The 21,670-nt window shown below is 42.6% G+C and overlaps 1 protein-coding gene across 5 annotated transcripts; it reads right to left on the minus strand.

Moving 5' to 3' along the window:
* Positions 1-1,848: 1,848 nt before the first annotated feature.
* Positions 1,849-18,577, minus strand: LOC119654941 (sister chromatid cohesion protein PDS5 homolog B). 5 transcript variants are annotated; one of them, XM_038060598.1, is made up of 14 exons: positions 18,328-18,576; positions 6,398-6,508; positions 5,953-6,338; positions 5,681-5,888; positions 5,436-5,604; positions 4,629-5,367; positions 4,304-4,567; positions 4,152-4,245; positions 3,302-4,093; positions 3,112-3,248; positions 2,974-3,050; positions 2,654-2,916; positions 2,305-2,583; positions 1,849-2,227 (listed from the first exon to the last, which is right to left on the minus strand). In XM_038060598.1, the coding sequence occupies exons 2-14, from the start codon at positions 6,476-6,478 to the stop codon at positions 2,129-2,131; spliced, it is 3,588 nt and encodes a 1,195-aa protein (XP_037916526.1). In that variant the 5' UTR covers positions 6,479-6,508; positions 18,328-18,576; the 3' UTR covers positions 1,849-2,128. The 5 variants fall into 5 exon arrangements, with proteins under 5 accessions (XP_037916526.1, XP_037916522.1, XP_037916523.1 ...); XM_038060594.1 differs by having other exon boundaries at positions 2,654-3,050; positions 18,328-18,577; XM_038060595.1 differs by having other exon boundaries at positions 2,654-3,050; positions 18,323-18,577.
* Between the last annotated feature and the right edge of the window lie 3,093 nt (positions 18,578-21,670).

Genomic DNA, 21,670 nt, shown 5'->3' on the forward strand with positions numbered 1-21,670 from the left:
TCATCGTAGCTGTTATCGGTTGTGATTGTCGACCCTAGATAGGCGAAACTATCAACGGTCGCAAAGTTATAGTCTCCTATCTTTGTTCTTCCCGTTTGACCAGTGCGGTTTGATGTTGTTGGTTGTCGGTGCTGACGTTGCAACCATATTCTTTGTCTTGCCTTCATTGATGTGCAGCCCAAGATCTCGCGTCGATTGTCGGCTGCTCGATCTGGATGAAGGCAGTTTGTACGTCTCGGGTCGTTCCTCCCATGATGTCGATATCTTCAGCATAGGTCAGTAGTTGGGTAGACTTAACGAGGATCATACCCCTCGCATTTACCACAACATCACGGATCACTTTTTCCAGGGCCAGGTTAAAAAGGACGCATGATAGGGCATCCCCTTGGCTATGCTATCATAAGCGGCTTTAAAGTCGATCAAAAGATGGTGCAACTAATCTCCATATTCCAACAGTTTTTCCACCGCTTGCCGCAGAGAGAAAATCTGATCTGTTGCTGATTTGTCTGGAGTGATGCCTCTTTGGTATGGGTCAATGATGTCCTGGGCGTATGGGGCTATCCGGCCTAGCAAGATAGCGGAGAATATCTTATAGATGGTACTCAGCAACGTGATACCTCTATAATTACTGCACTGTGTGATATCTCCCTTTTTATGTATGAGACAGATAATGCCTCTTTGCCAGTCGTCAGGCGTTGATTTGCTGTCCCAAACCTTCAGCACAATTTGATGAACCACTTGGTGTAATCAGTTGCCTCCATATTTAACAGATTCGGCTGTATTTCCATCGGCTCCTGGCGACTTATGATTTTTCAGCCGATGAATTGCAAGGACTGTTTCTTCTATGCTTGGTGGTGGCAGTATTTGTCCGTCGTTTTCAGTTGGCGGGACCTCCAACTCGCCGATGTTCTGGTTGTTCAGTAGTTCATCAAAGCACTCAACCTATCGCTCAGAAATGCCCATTCTGTCGGAACTCAGATTTCCCTCTTTGTCTCGGCAGGATGAGCATCGAGGTGTATAAGGCTTCAGCCTGCTGACTTGTTGGTAAAACTTGCGCTCCTGGTGCGGTTGATCCCTGTACTTTTCGAGTTCACAGACTTGTTGGTTCTCTCAGGCTTCCTTTTTCCGTCTGTGAAGTCGCTTCTCTGCTCGCCGGAGTTCATGATAAGTCGGTATGCAGCATTCTTTCGTTCTATTGCTAGCTTACATTCATCGTTAAATTAGCCGTTCCGACTTTTTTTGAGGCTGGGGCCAAGTATGTTTGTGGCTGTATTTATGATAACGTTTTTCAGGTGATTGTGAATATCATTTGTTGATACTTCATCTCCAGGATCTCTGTTGACTGCGGGTATTGCGGAGAGCTGTGCTGTGGATGGCTTCAGTGTTAACTCCCACCTGATTGTCAGAGGGGATTTTGGGTCGTGTTGTTATTCGAGCTCGAGATAATGGTCCGAGTCTATATTGCTCCGACTTTAGTGACTCGTCCTTCCTCCTTTTACAAACAGATTTTGGGACGTCATTGGCAATGTAATGCTCGGACATACAGTTCTTTGCAGTTAGGGTAAATTATAGTGCCTTCCTTTAACCTGCCATTGGCGAACGTCGGCCTAATGATAGTAACGTATATCTACATGAGCTTCGAGTCCCCCTCTCGAGGCATCTGTTTGCATCTTTGAGGAGAAGAGTACTAGCATGCGTTCCAACCTCTTACCTTATTTAGTCCTGAAATATACAACCTCGTAAAAAACCTCGCCCAAGCTAGAGGAAGCGAACGAGCGGTTTCCGGAGGGTATTCTTGCACGATAGCCAAAAATTAAATTAAAATGAAAAAAAAAAAATCTTTAACGATAAATATTCAAAACAAAATTTTATTCGGAGAGTTTACGACTTTACTTTCTTTTTATAATAACTTATCATTTATTGGATAACTGACAAGAGACAAGGGACTTTCTTTCTCAAGTAAGCACAACTCCGTATTGAATAATATTTTACTTTATATGTTTAAATTAAAAATAAAATCTTAACAAATACTATCAATATATTCTTTGATTTTTTTCGAGGAAACGAAATTGAAAAATTCAAAACATAAAAGACAATAATTATTACAGAATAATAATATAAAAAAATCTTAATCTTTAAAAGGGCTCCTAACTCTTTTCGCTGCAGGTTCTAGGTTCTCATCTGTGTCCTCTATACTATCCATATCGTCCATTGATACTGCTGTTGTCTGTTGGAAAGAAAAAATCCGTGTTTTGTTAGGAATAGAAAGTTGGCCGGCTGTTGTACAGTCGAAGGAGAGCTTACCTGCGCATTAGTCTGATCTATACTGCTCTCTGAAATCTTTCTGTTCTGTGTTCGCTTCCTGTCACCGCCCCCAATGTACGGCAAGCCGGGCTTTTTCGCTGCTGGTGCTTGCGAGTACATTTCCAGTGGTATGTAGATTTTATGGTTTACGAAGGTTTCCGGCTGTGCTTGGAAATACATGGAAGGTATCCTGGCGTCTAGCGGGAACTCCCGAATATCATAGGCGGTGGCTCGTTGGTTTATTAAGTTCATGGCAATGTCGCAAATTGCCCACATTTTCTGCAGAGAGTCGCAAAAAGGAACTTGTAATTATCAGAGGAAGTTCAATTTCAATTTCCAAATGACTTACATGATTGGTTGAATCATCATCCGCCATAAAGGCGTCCTTGTGGTTTTTCATCCGGTCAACGATGTTTTTGTAGAATCCAGAACAGAAGAATTCTTTGTTTGTTATGAGGGGCTCTAGTATCAGCCAAAGACATTTCTCTACGGCTTTCAGTTGCGCCTTGTCTTCGTGATTTGTGAACTCTGGATCGTGTGTTAAAACTGGTACGGCAAACACTAGCATATAGTCAGGGAGAATGTGAGGTAATTGGCTCATCGCGCGCTCAACTGAAATCGACATAAATATTAAAGTTCTCTCTCGATGTATTCTGTTGGTATCATTACCTGTAGCAAAAGTTTTAACATATTCCCGCCTTCTATTCACATCAGTCTCTATGTATGTCTTAAGTAATTGTGCTAGCCTGCAAGGAAAATGGCACATGTAATGTTTTTTACTGCTAGTTGGAGGCTGAAAATTAGTACCTTCTATCAGTCTCCCGTCCACCTAAGGCGTAATAGCCCATAAAGTCTAGGGGCAGGCATTTATGTGGGATTCCTTTATTCAACCCTTTGTGTAGTTTCTTTGCGAAGATTTCCCGCACTTCCGGTACTGCGTCATTCTGAAAAGAACAATTAAATATCCGTGCTTTCAGGAAAGGGACTTTAGGCTTACCATGAGGTTAGATAAGTGATAAAACTGTTCGGCAGTGAATTGATCGCCAACTCCTTTCTGTTCGCATATTTTCAACATGGCCTTGCCGGCACTTAATCGGAGCCACGATGCTTCCGCAGGCGATACATGCCCCAATTGTAATAGATCACCTTTTTGCTTGATGAAGGCATCAACCATACGGAATGTCTTTTGTGCAGATAAAACATCATTTTTCAAGCCCACCAACCAGCGGGCCATCGTTTTCATGCCTTCCACCTGACATCTCGTGGAGTATGGAAGTTGATCCTCTTCACACCAATCACCACTAGGCAGGTCGGCTCGGTTTGGAGGTACATCTTTAACAAGTAGCTCTTTGACGATTCGTCGTGAGATTAAGTTCTTAATTTGAGTCATGAATCTCTCCGGCATATTGTACGCTATGTGGCCAAGACATACGATTGCCGTCCGATAGTTCTCATTCTCATTGTTGAGGGTATGTTTGAAGGACTCGACGATATCAGGGAATATATCACACACATCTGAACGTTCGGACGACTGTGTATTCACAAACATACAACGCACAGCGTGTTTTGCTTGTTTCGGGGTTCCGGATATAGCGAATTCCTTGCAAATTGGAGCAATTTCTTGAAGAACTTCTGGCTGAGAGTCAATCAATGGTTTGTACCGGCCTAAGTAGGTGAAAGCTTTTAGAATGTATGGTGCCGCGTAGTCGACGTCGAAACTGAGTAGCGCAATCATATGACGTAGTATTGTCTCATGTTGAAAATGAGCTGAGAAAACGTATGCCAAAACCTGCAATCCAAATTCTAATTAACTGAAACCATCCAAAATTAGTGAATTTAGCACTCACGCTTAGTAGCTTTAAGCCTCTTTCCCCAGCTGACTCTGGTGGCAATCCAACCTCATTGACTACCCGTCCTCCTTGTATACATTCTTCAATCAACCTGCAGAGAAATGACACTTCTGGAATAAGTCAAATTGATATGGAGAAACATTTCTCACCCGACGAGGATCTCAATCGAACTCTGGTCAACCATAACTGAAGCGATTCGCTCTAGCAGCATTTTCACCGTGTTATAGTACAAATTGGTCATAATTGGATTGCCTAATTTCTTAAGTACGCATGACATTGTGTCGGCACATTCTTTACATGATACATCGCGCTTCAAGATAGTTTCCATACCGCGTAGTAAAGCAGGGTCCTTTTTCATATTCGTACTGAACTTGTTCAAGAACTCTTGAGCCTTTATAGGGTCCGGTAATTGCCTGAAAGGAGAATGGATTGTAAGCCGGAACCTAATGACCCAAAAACAGTGCTACAACTCACTTTGATATCATTACACATTTGGTGTTCATTTCTTTTTGTATTTTGGACGTGATGTCTTTCGAACGATGCAATTTTATCCAATCTGATACCATTTTTCGCACTTTCAACTGATTTTTCTGCAGTTCAATGAAAGCTTTGGTCGCATTTTCGTCAATTGTGCCCAAAAGTTGATACAATTTCTTCATTCGACACTCTGCTGGCAATTGGTAAGGAACTAAACACGTAATCAGGAGGCGCTCAACTAGCAGTCTGTCTTCAATTCCGGTCATATAGTAGCCATGGAGGATTTTATCTTTAATCCAATTTACAGCCTTCTTGGTCGCCTCTGGGACATTTGAATCGCTCAAATACTTCTTATATATCATCGCCAGTCCATTCATTGCTTCCTTCCTAATTTTAAATTTCTTATCTAATGTTCGTTCCTTGACGAAGTCTAGTAAATCTTCCGATTCGGAGACAATTTGAAAGTCCCGCTTGGCAGTCTCTACAATTGCCATGACAACTTCGTATCGAACTGTTTCGTCGGAGTCGTGTTGACGCACCTTCAGAGTTTCAATGATTTCTTTCCGCAGGTGTGGTTGGTTAAGTAGAAAATGCATCGTGCTCTGTACACATTTGATACGAATTGGTACGGCTATGTCGTAGAATCGTCCGAGGAATTGACGCCAAAGTGCCGTGTGACGTTTTGATAAATTTGAGTCTTTTTCGGAGAACATCCGTGCGAGGAGAGCTACAGCCTCTGTAGGGGCACACAGAAAGCAATGTTTACATTTGTTTCGATAGAGGGAAAACGGTCGTTTTACTTACTTAATCGTTCTGCTTCGTTTGCCGACTTCAACTTACATTCTAGCTGAGGCAAAACGGACAACAGAATGTTTGAGCTTATTATATTCAGCTCGTAAATGAGATCATATACTTTCGATGTTATTGCGTAACTTTTATCCATTTTATCCATAATCAAGACTTGATTAAAGAACTGATACAAAGAAAGAGAAAAAGGAACTTATTTAGTGAACGGTCCTTGCATTCTTGACATCATCCTGAATACTCACTAATTGAATGTAGGTTTCTAACGTATCACTCGTCTTCATTATCAATTCTCTAGCCAAGAAATACGCATTCTTCCTTTGAGACTTGTTCGGCTCAACAATATTTATAAGAATAATATCTAATAGTTCATTTGACACATTATCTGACTCCGTAATCAGCGGACAAAAAATATCAAGAATGAAATTTTTCACCTTGCCGCTGTGTTCATCACTGAATAGAGGAAACGTAGAAGTTTAAAAAGTTCCCGTGAAATTAATCCCTGCTGACAACTTACCTTACAATCTTAAACATCAAAGAAAACAATGAACAGAATATCTCCTGTGCATCCTCAATTTCAAAGCACATATTGAATGACTTGACGTACGCAAGATTTTCCAATAAATAGAAATATCTTTTGAATGCTGGATCCTTTGGGTCTTTCAGACCGTTTAGTTGTCGGATCAAGAACAGGAAAATTGTTTTGATTTGCTCTTGATCCTTATACGGTGCTTCTGGAGCGTAGACTCGTAGCACGTCAGCAATACAACAAGCGATCAGAAGTTGAACATCTTTAGATGAGTGGGTTAGAAAGTGCTCGTCAGCTAAATGGAGCGCCAATGGTATGTATTGCTGATATATTCCATCGTCTTGACCCATTGTTTGTAGGGTGTGTGTAAGAGTCTGAGGGGAATGATGTTTTAAATATTAAGCAAACCGGAGTTTTCAACGGGTAGACTGACCTTTAAACGACGAATCAACTCATCGGCGCCCAGATCTTCGGTGAGTGGCTTGCAGCCTGGCGGATACGTAATGTCTGCCATTTTCCTAAATTAGATCTCTGCCAGATTTACCTGAAAGAAGAAAATAAGAAATTTATTGGAGCATGCAAACGATAAAAACAGAGGAAACAACCTAGTCCCAGTGTAGGCCAATTCATTTATCAATTATTTAACAAAATATGGAGCTCACGAATATTTTTTCTATAAAATTACAAGGCCACTATCAAGCAAGGCTAAAGGCTGACAGATTCAATGGAAGATGAAAATGGGTTGATTAAAGATTATAATAATGTAATAACTCAGCCGTAGCCGGTCCCAAGCCCGGTTGTAAAAGGAGGAGGGATGGATAGCTTCAGTCTGAATGGCTGTACGCCACCGCAGCGTCTCAGGGGGTAGGTGAAGAAAGTGCAGGAACTTTGCAGTCTTGCAGATTACTTACTAAGGAAGCTATCTCAACACCTGGCAGCTAGGGATAAGATGCACCACCAAAAATGAGAATAAGGAGAAATTTGAGGTACGGATACCCGGCGGGAGTCATCTGACTTTGTGACTGGGTCGGACTCCCTTAATGGACAGCAGGGCGTCGAAACCGCTAGTCGTGGGGCGGTTCGATGTCTAGGCGCCACGACGACCAGGAGCACAGCTCCGCCTGCTGCAGCTTTTTCGCCACAATCTATGGCGACCACTTCAGTAGGTTCGCTTAGGCAGCGGATGAAATGGACCGAAGAAATGAACCTCTTCATCATCCGCTCCTACTACGAAATAACGGCGGGGGCGGGTACAACACCTTACCGCCCCTTGTTGCACCAGAGATTTGTCGAGTGTCTCCCGCAATTCGCGCACGTGACTGTGCAGCGAGTCGTAGACCAGTACTGTTTTATTACTCGCAGCGACACAATCCCGGCCACCATCAGGGAGCGAATTCTACTTGAGGTCATCGGGGAAACTGGTGACCGAGAGTCGATGGGGGCAGAGGCGGCGGCAGCAACAACTCCACACCGCACTGCAGGCAACAGTTTCAGTACTCGCCGAAGCACTCTTCTCCACCGTTCAGCTGAGGTTCGGGACGAATTCCAAAGAGCGTGTATAGAATTCTCGGATATGGATCCTTTGCATAGATCAGGTATTCCCAGGCTCAATGCATCTCCAGCAACTCCGGGAATTCTATCTCAAATCAATGATGAGATTGCATCTCCACTGTGTGCTGATATGTCGCTGCTGCAACTACAATCACTTGTGTATTGTGGTGCAGTTGCGGCTATCAGATTCCACGGTCAGAAGATTCGCTTTCGTGTTATTGGTTTGAGTGACCAAAGAGATCCACCATGGAAAATTCGTCTGGAATGTCGGCGGGACCCACTAAGGCAGGACATTGCTAGACTGATTCAGATCAGCATTGGCAATGCCAGCCGACGGAAGAGAAATAAAGTGCAGAGGGTTTACCGGAACTATGCCATCCCCAGTGAGACACCCGTAGTTGAAATTTTGGACACACTAAAACAAAAACTTTCTGTCATATGCAGTCGGTTACGACGGTATGGCGAAAGTCATTCCAGACGTGTCCAGAATGCAACATACGCGAGGAACCAGTTTTTTCAGATCTCTCAACAAATCCCAACAGAGCGTCCAGACAATACAGTTCTCGGTGACGGAAACGAAAGAGTATTGGGGTGGACTTTGGGGGTTACCCGCCCAGCATGCTGAGTGGATTACCGACGAAGGCACCCGCCATGCCAATACGCCTGGCACGAATTTTGCGGATGTTACCGAAGAGGAAGTTCGACAAGCCATAAACAGCTCGAAGAACTGGAGGGGCACAGGTCTGGATCGAATTTCTGGTATAAGAAATTTACCAGCGTACAAAGTCGGTTGGCACGCAGTATGAGGTCATGAGTCGGCTGGAGGAATTTCCACGTTTCCTCACTGCGGGGATTACTTACCTTATCCCTAAGAAGGACACGGTGCAGGACCCCGCGGGCACAAGACCGATTACTTGCTTACCAACTCTCTACAAATACATCACGTCCATTATTAATGGAAGGATCAATGCGCACCTCGAGACCAACAACATTCTGTCCGAGGAGTAGAAGGGCTGCCAAGTTGGGTCAAGGGGTTGCGAAGAGCAACTCATTTTCGACTCAGTAGTTGTAGGACAAGCAACTAGAGACCAAAGAAACCTCTTTAGTTGCTATATCGATTATGCCAAGGTTTTTGATAGCGTTCCGCATACCTGGCTAATCGATATCCTAGATCTGCATCGCATTGATCCGAAACTAATAAAGTTTTTGGCAACAGTCATGGAAGGGTGGCATACCACCTTATCAGTGCGTACATTTAAGGGTGCTAATAACTTAGAGCCCATCCGTATACAGAGGGGCATCTTCCAGGGGGATTCATTGAGTCCCCTTTGGTTTTGTATGACACTGAATCCCCTTTCATGGCTACTGAATGAAGCTAGAGGGCATGGTTTTGCAATAAAGTATGGCCTACCTGCTAAGTGCGAACTGACACACTTGAAGTCGCGATAACAAATCCTCCTGCCACCAGTGAAATTTGAACCGCGACTTTTCGCTACGACAGGAAAGATTAAAGATTGGAAGGAAAAACCGTTGTCTCTCAGATCCATTATATGTGTGGATCGGGAGGCTCTCACTATTTAGCGCATCAAGGCAACGTTGTTCTGACCAATCTTGACAAGTAAGTCCTCGTCAGCGCAAGTGAGTTGTCGGTAACGCCTCCCGCAATTCTTCTATGGTTGTTGTAACCCCATGTCGATCGCGGATGTCATTTCCGATCATGACGTGTTACATCACTGGTCAAACCCAACATGTTTCGATCACCGCCAGGCACCGTTTATTGTCTTTTTATAGCTGACCCAAATTCAGAACCATAGAGGATTGAAAGCGACGTTATCTGGCAAATGGTCATTAATCAGGCAGAAGGTATACCAATAGAAGCGAGCAATTTGAACCACTAACCCTTCATTGGTGACTTTGACGTGATCAGTTAACGACACGACTTCAAAATTTCCATCGTTTTACGAACCGGACATATGAAGCTCTTGTGTTCATCCAATGACGTACTAAGAAAAAATTGCCTGCACCGAAGGGGGTTTGAAAATTTTTTATTGGCAATTAACCTACAATTGGTTCGAAGTGAATAGTAACAAACAGAGATGCTCTTATCAACACTGTCTACCTTCAGGCGATCATGATAACCAGATGGGTTGGATTCCCGATTAATCGGAATCGTGCTCCGCCCCGTCTAAACCGAAAAACACATCGGGCAAAAGCACGTTCTCTGGTTGTAATAAAGGTCTTCACGGCTCTACGCTGTACGCTGGCGGGTAGGTGTTGTCGATGCGCTATATTCACCAAGGAGCTTCAACTAATATCGTCGAGAACTTTTTCACTTTTTTGTTCAGAAAACCTGAAAATGCGAAAAACCGTGCAATTGGGAAGATAGTTCGATTTGGAGAAACTATTGGCGGGAGGGAAGAATATCTGGCAATGGTGTCTTATCATCGCAGATAATTAATGGGATCGTTTTTGAGTTACAATCACGACAATAAACTAAAGCTTAAATGATTAGTTGTGTATTCATCGGACATTTAATTTTTTATAATAAAGAAATAGAACGGCATCCACAAGGTGTTTTTGCTAGACTCGCCAACCTTTCACCACGCTATCCACTGACATTTATTGTGGATTCTATCCGTTATCATTTATTGTGGATTCTGCTGTAGAAAATTTGAGATTACAACTCGGCGAATTTCGTTTGCAAACCCGTTTGAGAAAGGGGAGGGCATCGCTACCATGGGGAGCTGATTTTGGATAGTATACTGACTGCAAACTTTCAATAGTAGTGTGTTATGCATCAACGGAGATTTACGATACCGAGGAGAACCCTTTCTCTAAGCAACTGAATGCAGTTGTTGTTAAACTTTTTTCTTCACAACTAATTCTCGACTCCATTTACACGATTGCTCTGCCAGCCTCGAGACTGTCAGTCCGCTACCAATAGGTAGGCGAGCCGCTCAGCCGAGTGAGTTTCACTTCGTGATGAATTAAATTATCCTGGTGCGGAGCTCGCACCTCAACACAGTCCAAAAGAGACTTCTTGAAAATGACTCGGCGATTGTTGTGGAAGATTTGAATGCCAAGAAAGGCAACAATACCTTGCTCGGACATGTAATAAGGAAATACTAACTAACCAAAATGATAACGCGTAGATTTTTGTGGATCACTGCAACTTTCACCGCTTCGTCATTGACGGACATTGTTGAAGCACGAAATTTTCCGTGTGGACGCCGTATACTCCATAAAAAAATATGTATGTACATATGTGTCGCATCAGGGAAAATATTATAGGGTCGTAAGAAGAAACCCCGGGTTCATAGTGGAAATTATACCACTGGTGCTGCGAGATTACATTGAAAAGGTACGTGAGATTAAACACTTATCTCAGAGGATGCAGGAAGCTATTAATTGTCTCGTTTTTTTGAGGAGTTGCAGAGCCAGAAGATAATTAAATGATTTTTGAAAGAACCTCAGAGAAGTCTTTTTTTGCGTACAGCCGGTCTAATTATCAACCTTTATTTGGGGCATCTGAAGTGAATAGCTTATTGGATCCGAGAGAGCAACTGCAACTAGTGAATCAGAAGAGCGAATTGCGTACAATTGGGGCAGATGGCCGATTACTGGAAGCAATTGATAGAAATAATTTTTATTTGATACAGTGCTGAAACAGGTTCGTCTTCTGACGCATTGCTTGAATTTGTATGATAGAGAAAAAGCATCGCACATGTGTGCAGTTGAGTACATGAACTAAAAGCGCACAACCACTTTACATAGTACTTTGGCCAAGCATCATATTAGCTACTTCGTTCCATACGCGAAATAGTTCTGTGCCACCTGGAAATACGATTTACTCCTCTTTCTATCTAAACAAAATCAAATGCAACAGCTTTGCGATGATGATAAGCATGAGTCTAGTTAGTTTTTTTTTTTAAATTATTCTTGAAAGCCACTAACAGACACGATCAGTGCCTATTCGGGGAGATTATGATCGAGCTGGAAGCAATACGAAATCGAAATTAACGGCCTCCACCTTATGTATTCAATGGAGACTTACGGCACGAAGGGGGAAGGTTATAGCATCCAAAGGCCGTTTATGACATGAAGGCTTTAATCAAGTGTATTCCTGTAATAATTAACGATTTGGTTCCGGTTACATGACGATGATTGAATTACAGTACCAGCTCAAAAATTAGAAATAAAAAGTTTTGATGAATTCTAATTTCCAAGCGTTTTTAATAATAACAAAAATAATGTCCGTAATCACATTTCAAATAAAATTAATTAAACGTTTGTATTTCTTCGAAAAAATTATTATGTATTATAGGAAATTAAGGTAGTAAATCACAAAGATTAAGAAATGAAAATATCATTTATTTTAGATTGCCTTTCGCCAGCTTTTGCAGGCAAGCTTCCGGCTTTGATTCTTAACATTTTGTGCGGTAAGAATTTAGAGTTGACGTTATTTCGTGGCGTGCACTAGAGACGTGTCAAGTCACCTATGTGTTCGCCGACCTTGTTGCGGTCAACTTACAATACCAGGTTAATGGTTAGAAGAGAAAAGTCATAGTTGTCTCTGCTTACTTTCCCTATGATTGTCTGTGTCCTCCACTGACGCAAGAACTAAGGAATCTGGTTATGAATGCAGAATCAAGTGGCTTTGAATTCTCTATAGGTTGTGGTGTGAATGTTCACCATATTTGTTGGGGTAGTATTAAATGCAATCCTAGAAGAGAGAAGCTGTTTGATTTTATCACTTCAGCTGGTCTGATGGCCGCGAACGTAGGGTGCGCCCCTACGTTCGTGGGACGAAGCAGTAAAGTAATTGACCTAACAATCTGCACTTCAAAGTTCTTAGAGTTGATTAGAAATTGCCGAGTGCTAGATGCAATTTCACTCATAGATCACCTTTACTTGGAATTTGGTCGGTCTATTGCAGGCGAAGTCTGTAATACAAAGACGGAATCCTAGAAAAACGCATTGGAGAAAGTTCAATGAATTTCTTGGCGATAAAGTGGATTTTCCTAGGCGACTGAGGACTTCTTTGGCGATAGAAGGTCAATTGGAAACTCTTAGAATGCTTTGAAGAGGCTTGTCCTATTTCCCCAGAACCGAGAGCTGCAAAGACTCAGAAAATCAACCAGACCAGGATGAAGACTCAAACTTCCGCAACTCACAGCTTAAATATAAAAGGCTCGTAAAACGTTCGAAATGAGGAGGAGAGACTTGGCGGTTTCTGCAAACCTTTCAACACCAAGGGGAATTGGGACACTGCGTGAGCGTTTGTTACCAATGAAAAGGCGAAAGTTGCTTTACTATCATTTGAACACTTTAAAGCACTTCGCATGGATGGCATCTACCCAGCGATGCTAAAGGAGGATATAGAGCTCTTAGAGCAACTTCTAAGAAATATTTGATGACTTGCTCTGGGCTACGTGCTTTTCTCTTGGCAGAAGGTTAAGGTGGTCTTCATAACCAAGTTTGGGAAAGATGACTATTCAAATCTAAAGAACTTCACGCAAATCAGTTTAACATCATTTTCGCTGAAATGTGAAATCCAATATGTCGAGAAACTAGTTGAGCGTCAGACTCGTGAGAAGGCGCTAAGGTGGCACCCACTAAATGAAACATTCCAACATGCTTGTCTACGTGAAAAGTCCTGTGAGTCTGCTCTTCACTGTTTGGTTTCAAAGATAGAGGACGTAACTCTGAAAGGCAATGGTTGCAGAGATTGCTGTGTGCTGAAGTAGATGTTGATCGCTATCTAACAACAGAAGCGACGAAAGGCTGCCCTGGAGGAGGTGTGCTATCGCCGCTTCTGTGGAGAATGCTTATCGACGCGCATAGTAGTGTGCGCTGCAAAATCTGCCAATACACGTTCAAGTTTATGCGAATGACGTGGCTGCGTTGGTTGTTGATCGAGATCTCGGAACTGTGTGTAGAAATACACAACGCGCCATTGATTTAATCGATAGTTGGTGCCTCAGGCATGGACTTTCAGTAGATCCAGATGAAATTAACTCTCAGAGCCTATGGGATGTGTAGACGGAACTTTGCCTCGATATGGGGACTTAGGCCTCAGGTTTTTATTATTTATTTTATTAGAACTAACGTTCTATAGGGTAATCCCTAAATCAGTGTTAACACACTTAACGAATAGGACGGCCAACCGAAGCCGTTCTATATCAGTGGGATTCCATAGAAACAAACGAAAGAGCACTGGGTGCATTTTTGGATATCGAAGAAGCATCGCACACAGAGATACAAGATGCCCTGGTCCGCAGGGAAGTGGGAATCACCCTGGCTTTCTGAATGGGCAAAATGCTAGAGAATAGGAAAATAGAAGTACCGACAGGTAGGTATGGTAATGAACGAAACTCCTGGACGTGCTGACAAATACTGGAAAACAGGTCCAGGGTTACGCGGACGATATTGTTTTATTCTGTAGAGGCAAATATGAGAATACGCTATTTGATAGAATCCAAACTGAATTGACTATTGCCCGGGGCAGGAAGCCTGGACTGCGTATCAAACTAGGCAAAACCACCATTCACTAGGAAACGTAAGCTTGAGGTTCTGGGGCAGGAGTCTACCTCTCGAATGAAAACGAGAAGTGAGCTTTTCCCTTGGGACAATATACAATTGTCTTTCAGGCTGAAGTGTATGCGATCCTAAAGGCGGCAACCTGGATAATTGACAATCGGTTGAAGGGCGGGCGCATCGCAATCTGTGGTGAGTCAGTAGTCAAGCTACATTGCCGACGTTGAGTAGCCTTTTGGTTACTTAGAAAATTGTTAAGGATTTTTTAAGGTTTTGTGTAAACACAAAAGCGATTGACACCAAATTCGGAACAAAGGCGGGGAGTGCGGGGGGTCGAAATTGATTATTTCTTTAACGAACCCATTCTCAGAAACTACCTAATGGAAGAATCTGGAAAAAGTCAAGAGGCTGCCACTATATGGTGCCTCGGCCACAAAATAACACCCTTACCGATACCTGTTCAAATAAAGTTAATAATAGTACATTACTTGAATTTTAAGTAATTGGCAGGAAAACCCCCCTTAAGTTCCTCCTAGAATCACGAAATTGCAGCAATGTAGGCTACAGCATAGAGCATGATTCTACCAAATTTGGTGAAAGCACACACAAATCTCTTTATAAAAGAAATACACAAAACCTTTCATACCTGAAGCGTCTAGCTTCCAGTTTTCCGACTTGTTTTAGATTCAATACGGTAGAACTACTCTGGGTACCCGATCATTGTGATGTAGAGGGAAATGAAGTTTCGGATGCTTTAGCAAAAGAGGGTTCAATTTTCCCCATACAATTGGAGTCTCAGTAGCATTGGCTAATGTTGCTATTAAAAACTGGACAAAAGCTTTCAATAAAGAGAGGTGGCTGAGTCCTAATACTGGTAATCGCAACATACGACAAAGTTTATCCTGTCGAAAAGCAGGAAGACATGCAGAAGTATTGAGGTATTTTGACTGGGCATAATTCGCTAGCTGGGCATATGGTCAGAATAGTAATACTCCAAGATGATACGTGTCCATCCTGTAATGAAGAAACGGAATCCACGAAACATTATCAAAGTGGGCCTATGGGTGCATCCGACACAGATTTCTGGTGCTGATGTGGTTCAATTCCAGCGGGTGACATCACATCCACTAACGGAAATCTTGCGATACATAAATGAATCCGGGATATTTCGTTAGATGGGGTAATCGAGTACAATGGAGTGCTCAGGGGCTTTACCTCTCCCCCACTTTAAACTTTACTAAGATGAAGAGATGTTCTTAGTCGGTTATGCAGATGGTGTTAAGGTACTTGCCGCCGAATGCACTGTTGAACAAACGAAAAGTAGAATTGGCATATTGATGCACTTTAGCCTTGCTACGGAAAATACTGAAGTAATTAACTTGACTAAAAAGAGAATTCCAACTCTGCATCCCGTGTCGATCGGCGAGTAAATTACAGAATCAAAACAAAAACCTTGGATTGCCGCGGTTATAGGTATGAGTCGGCTAGTGAGTACAACCCAGCCTCTTCTGCTCTATGTCGCGGAAGTTTGGCTAGCTACTTTTGGCGAGAAGGTGTATCGTAAGCGAATGGAGCAGGTTCCATATTATCTCAGAGCTGACTCTGATGCTGATTGCGGGAGTGATCCCGGTTGCGCTCCTTGTTAAGGAAACCAAGGCTACTCACATGCACAAGACAGATGGTTGCTCGTGAAGAACGGCAGCACCTGCTAAATGGCGACTCTCTTGGGAAAACGAGTCAAGAGGCAGCTTAGGTCTTTGGCAGGTTCGAAAGTGTGATAATATTGTCTCCTTATCCAATTTCTACCGGACATGGAATTTTTCAGTGTCACCTACACAACATTGGGTAGGAACGATGCTCTGAGTGTGTCTTCTGCTACGGAGAACGACGCGGATTACACAGTTTTTCTGGCCAAGGTCACTTGGGACAGCATCATCAGAGATGCAAAGGGGCGCTGAGAGGTTGTGCCGCTTTGCGCATCACGTTCGGGTTCTTATTCACGCGATGAAGATTAAACTTGGTCGGCGGGGATTTCTTTGAGCTAACAATTTGGTGGAGAGGTGTTTAGTTTGTGGTCCGACGGCTTATGGTTGCGGGAGTCCAAAACTCAGTGAGACACATTGAGCCGCCCTACCCAAAGAAACAAACGGGGATATGGTCGCATATGAAAAAAAAAGAGAAATAAAACATAAAAATAGCTTCAAGACTGAATATGAATTGGAAATTACAACCACTTATTCTAGTTTCAGAGCGGCGCATGCAACTAAATTGTTTACCCTAATTTCCAAGCTTCTCTCATTTTCGAGCGGCAACTGAACTAAAATAAAATTTGTGGCTTACGTCTTTGATTCCATTCTCATTTCGTTATTCCACAAATGAAAGAAGGATATATTGCAATTTACCGTACTAACAAGATTTTACTAAATTTCATAAAACAGTCTCAGATTGAATCTAAACAAAACTGAATTTTTGACGACCGATCCCCATGAAACGGGCACAATCACTGTCAGCAGCTGTGATCTGCCCAGAACTGTGTGATTTATATACCTCGGGCCAGCGCTATCAGCCAATGGAGACCTGCGTTATGAAATTGCTTCACGCATTAACGCAACCTTGATGAAGTGGCATTCCACAACTGGTGTTCTTTGTGATCGATGTATCAACGAACGTCTTAAATCGAAAATTTACCGCAATGTTGTCCGTCCTGTCGCTCTCTATGGTTCTGAGTGTTGGTCAACTACCAAAGACAATGAACGGCGTCTTGCGGTAATGAAGACGAAGATGGTACGTTGGACTATTGGCGTCAGATGTTTTGATCACCTCCGGGATGAGGATATCCGCGATCATTATGGGGTTGCACCGATCGTGGAAAAACTGTGAGTGACGCGTCTTCGTTGGTATGGTCACGCAATTCGTGCTAACGAGAATTCACTTGCCAAGATTGGTCTGAACATCGAAGTCGATGGTAAACGACCAAAAGGCAGGCCTAAACAACGGCGGCTTGATACGCTGGATGGGAATTTAAAAGCCTCAAGATTGCACCCAGATCGGGCATTCGATAGAGCCAAATGGCGAAACCGATCACGACGAGCCGACCCCGCTTGTGAATGGGACAAAGGCTGAAGAAAAAGAAGTATTGGATTGATGAATTCAAATGAAATTGTTCTAAATACAAAGATCCTCATGATCCATAGTTACGAGTAGAAGTAGACAGACGACATCTCTGGAACAACTACAGGCTGACTAACTCTGAGGAGAATGTGTTCAGAAACCACGAGGCTCTAAAAGCTTAAGTGTCCTGGATAATACCTTTAACATCGTTTCAATATTGTTTGACCCCTGAAAGTGATGCTTGGTTCGCAATTATCGCCTACTTCGTGGCAAATACACTCAATTCACTCTTGGGTCATATCAGCCACTCCGCGCAACCTCTCTTGAGTGAAAAGTACACCCAATTCGTTGACAAATACAATCTGAATTACGATAAATTTTAGGTCAAGGTCTTGCCACTTATCGCATTTCACCGATGGAACCTTTCTAGCATATCACGCTATCTTGTGAACTTATAACAAAGAGCTCTCCGCTCTACATATTCGACAGAAGTACCTTGAGCGCGGATTATGTTTGCGCAGTTCGGGGCAGAATCATGGAAATAGTTATGTGCGCACATGGGGGTAACTTTTCCACGACGGTGTATTCATAATGGAGCTCAGTAGATAATGGGAACCCTCGCCTTTCAGAGGAAGAGACTTCCCCAAACGTAGCCAAACGCAAATGCTCTGAATAACAACTTCTTGGCGGTCGCCCACAAACTGGAACCTAGTCTGGGTTATTTCAATATGTTCACGTTCCCCAGAAAACTAGAATAAACATTTGCACACATGGTTAGTTGCAGACAGCGGGGAATAAATAAAAAGTTTCATTTCATTTCTCTAGATTACGGCATTCTCCTAATAAGACCTGTTTTGCGGCTTTCCAGCGAGAATCGCAAGCGCATCGTCCGGCCTCATCGCTGGGACCACTGACAGCTGCCGCCTGAAACATCTGACAACAGCGCTTGGCTCGCGAACAAAAAATTTTCTTGCGTTTTTCCACTAATTTTCACTTGCGGCAATGCATCATTTCCACACATTGGCCTTTCGATAGGAAACTCGAAGCGGCCGATTAGATAACTTACGCGAAACTACAACAATTGAATAAACAAAAACACGGAGCATGTTATGTCGGGACTGGGAGTCAAAAAAATTATCAAGTCCAAAAATAAACAAACCAAACCTCAGCCGATCACGAAATTCCTGTAATTTGCCTTTTGCCTTCATCAAATTCACTTGAAAATGTCGCGATACCGTCGTTCGCTCGCCCGTACGCGTCACGACATAAAAATTAACGCGAAATGAACCGAATACGCGGTGATTTCCTGAAACGCCGGCTGTGCGATACCGAAATTTATTATTTTTCTTTTAAACTTGGACCTACCACCAATGGCTGGCGTGGTAAACTTAATACGCCATCTTTTGAGGCGTCGTTCTTTCGTCGTTTTCGTAAATTTCGGGCTTCCGGCTTAGATGGCGCACATGTCGATTCGGTTGCGAAAGTCACCATCAGAGAGCGCAGCTTTTGCTGAAAGATTGTGGTCCTATTTGAAAAATGACCGTAAAATTGCCAAAATAAATTGAATTCTTTAAGATTTTTGGGTGCGGGAAAACCATATGCACAAACACCAAGCAAATTTTAAAGATTTCGTATATGTTTAGTAAAGTATTAAATTAGAAATGAAAACTTCGGTGATCCATGAATTACATACATTCAGGGGTTCTGTTTTTTTCGAATTCTACGCTGAGGGATATCCATTTGCAGTCGTTAAAATTTCCGCCAGCAATTTTCTCAAGTAGAATACCACCAATTTTAACTAACGGCAACGAAATATTGGTTTTTATATCAATCAAGGTTACAGTTTGATATTGTTTACTTAATTATGTTATGCAGTTGCGGTAAAAGCGTGCTCAAAGTTTTTAAAGATGCTTCCCGTAAAAAAAGTAATGTATTATTAATCTTTATGTTAGAAGTTATACAGGGTGCCCAAAAAGTCAAGGATAATAAAAAGGGCTGGTAGAGCAACTCACAAGGATCCAGAAATTAACAATTCAAAACTTTTAATAACAAATCTGTTTTAAACTGAAATCAGTGTACACAGGCTAGACAAGGTAATTTCATCTGAACATCATGTTCGCCATATTTGAATTTGGTGACGTCACTTGGGTCGTGATGATCGAGTAGTCCGTTTCGATTTGCAAATATTTTATTGAGAAGTGTTAAAATTTGTAGTTTTAATTTTTCTATCGATCATGTTTAAGGCAAACTTTTGTGAAAAATTGAAAATGTTGCGATCCGCGGTAAATGGTTGTGATAGTTACCAAGGCAAAAGAGGAAGCACCTTGAGATTCATTCGTTTTCCAAAGAATAAAACGATTTGCGAAGAGTGGAGAATACTTTGTAAAAAGTGTAGGAAGATGTGCTGTTGTTGAAAACTTTTTGTGCAAAACGATTATAAGCTCTAAGATATACTTTTGGAGACTGTGGAAAACAAAAGGTGGTTACAGGACGACACTGCTCTAAGTCAGTATTTACGGCAGCAGGATATTGAAAGCGGCCGACCCAAAAGAGTAAAGTTCAGGAGATAAAAAAAGGTGGTACAAGATGGTGTATCATCTTTTGAGACGTAAGATGTTATTCAGTTTGAACTTCCCCGACGATTACCTACCTTGTCTTAGTGAGGAAGCTCAACGAGGAGGATCTTCTAGAAAACGAGAGGTGACTCCTGAAGCCAAGCGGTAATCAAAATCCCAAGCCAAGATGTGACTACCGTGCCGAAGGCTGTATGTTCACAGGGGTTAAGATGTGGCCGTAAACGGTGAACTCTGGGTACCGGGCGACCCCCGGTTTCAACTAACCTTGCCTCACAAAAAGGAGCTCTGCCGGGCGCGGGCCCCTTCTGTCAGCACTTCTGGCCCCAGGCTTCAATCGGCGCCACCGGTTGAAGCTAAAGTCTTGCTCCTCGGTAAGCACCTTGATGGATGACTCTAATCCATCCGGTTACAATACTGAGCAGTGCGAACAGCGTAGGACTCCTCCTAGCTGTAAGGGCTGCATCCTCGCAAGGCATTAAGCTTTGCTTTGAGTGGCTAGGTGTATACCGTAAAATGTTACCGCTAAACTTTGCCAACGAAGACATGAACGAGTAGCTCAGGCAGTACTGCTCCTCCCTCAACGATGTATGGGAGGGTACGCGACTAACCTTGAAAAGGGTCTCCAAGCTGCCATCGTTCAAAAAGTGCCTCCTCTGGCTTCTAGAAGAAGAGCGGAGTGGTGCTGGGGTTTTGGAACAAGTTCGTGTCCAGAATAACCTTAACACCTTCACCTGGATACTGCTAGGCAGCAAAACACTAGAGAGAGCCGATAGGCCGGGAACTTTCCTTACTATCGGCGTTCCCGAACCCGATGTTAAAAAGATTCGGGAACAAACGGTCTGCTGGCTCTACTATGAGCTAGGGACCGTTACGTTACAAGTGTCGGCTCCTAAAACCATTGAACGGGACGCGCGCCCTCGGCATCTTTATCTAAAGTGTACATGAGGTGCCATATTTTACAAATAAATTTGCAGCATTAAACCGTGGGTTGTTGCTGGGGTAGTCAGTGGCCTAAACTTCCAACATGCTGACCTGTTGTATGCCAAAAGATGTCCAAGTTAATTTGGTTAACGATCTATGTAATGGCGAACCACAACGGCTAAAATAACCTTCAAAATTCGACATGGAGATAAAGAGATACTATGGTGCTCTGCATATTTCCCCTATGATGAAATTTAAAAAATAGAAAAAGGCTAGAAGTTCTCATCCATGATGAAGGCATAATTCATCAGATGCTAGCTCGCTTTCATCTTGTGAGCAGTGTGACCGAAAAACAGAAGCAAGCTATTGCTTTTTGCTAATATTTATTGGTCGTGCCTCCTTCTTGGATCAAACCGTCTATCTTTTTTTCTTTCATTGGGTCCGCGCGAAAAAGGTGACACGGAAAGTTGATGCTGCACTTAATGCAGTCCACTATTAAGTTGATGGTGGGCTTAGTACTTCTCAAATAAATAAATAAGTAAATTCAAATTTCATTTCCGATAATTGAATTAAAGGCAAGGAGAGATTGCAAGCGTCAAAGCGAAGTAGCAATTATTTCGCCGGTTTAATCGACTCAATAAGATGCCGCAGAGTAAGTTAACATTAGGATGGAAGTACGTTTGTTCCAGTAATCTAAATAAAATGTTTAAAACAGGGTTGATCACAATTGCAGCAAAGAATTGGAAATATTGGAGTTACAACGGAAAACAGGCACCTCAAAGTTCGGAATAAAAGATACTTAGATGTCTACAAATAGTAGTGCCAGTAGTGCTGGCACTAAAGAAATGGGCTGCAAAGATCAAATTAACTCCTAAAATCGTTGATTCAGTGCTGCAACTGCTATCAAAATCACAGTACGACATTAAGGAACGACTGTGTGTTTTATCTTTTGACGAGATGAAGATCAAAAGTACTTTTGAGTGTCATAAGACCAAAGACTGGCACCTAAA

The sequence above is a fragment of the Hermetia illucens genome, chromosome 4 (genome assembly GCF_905115235.1).
Source record: "Hermetia illucens chromosome 4, iHerIll2.2.curated.20191125, whole genome shotgun sequence".
NCBI lineage: Eukaryota > Metazoa > Arthropoda > Insecta > Diptera > Stratiomyidae > Hermetia > Hermetia illucens.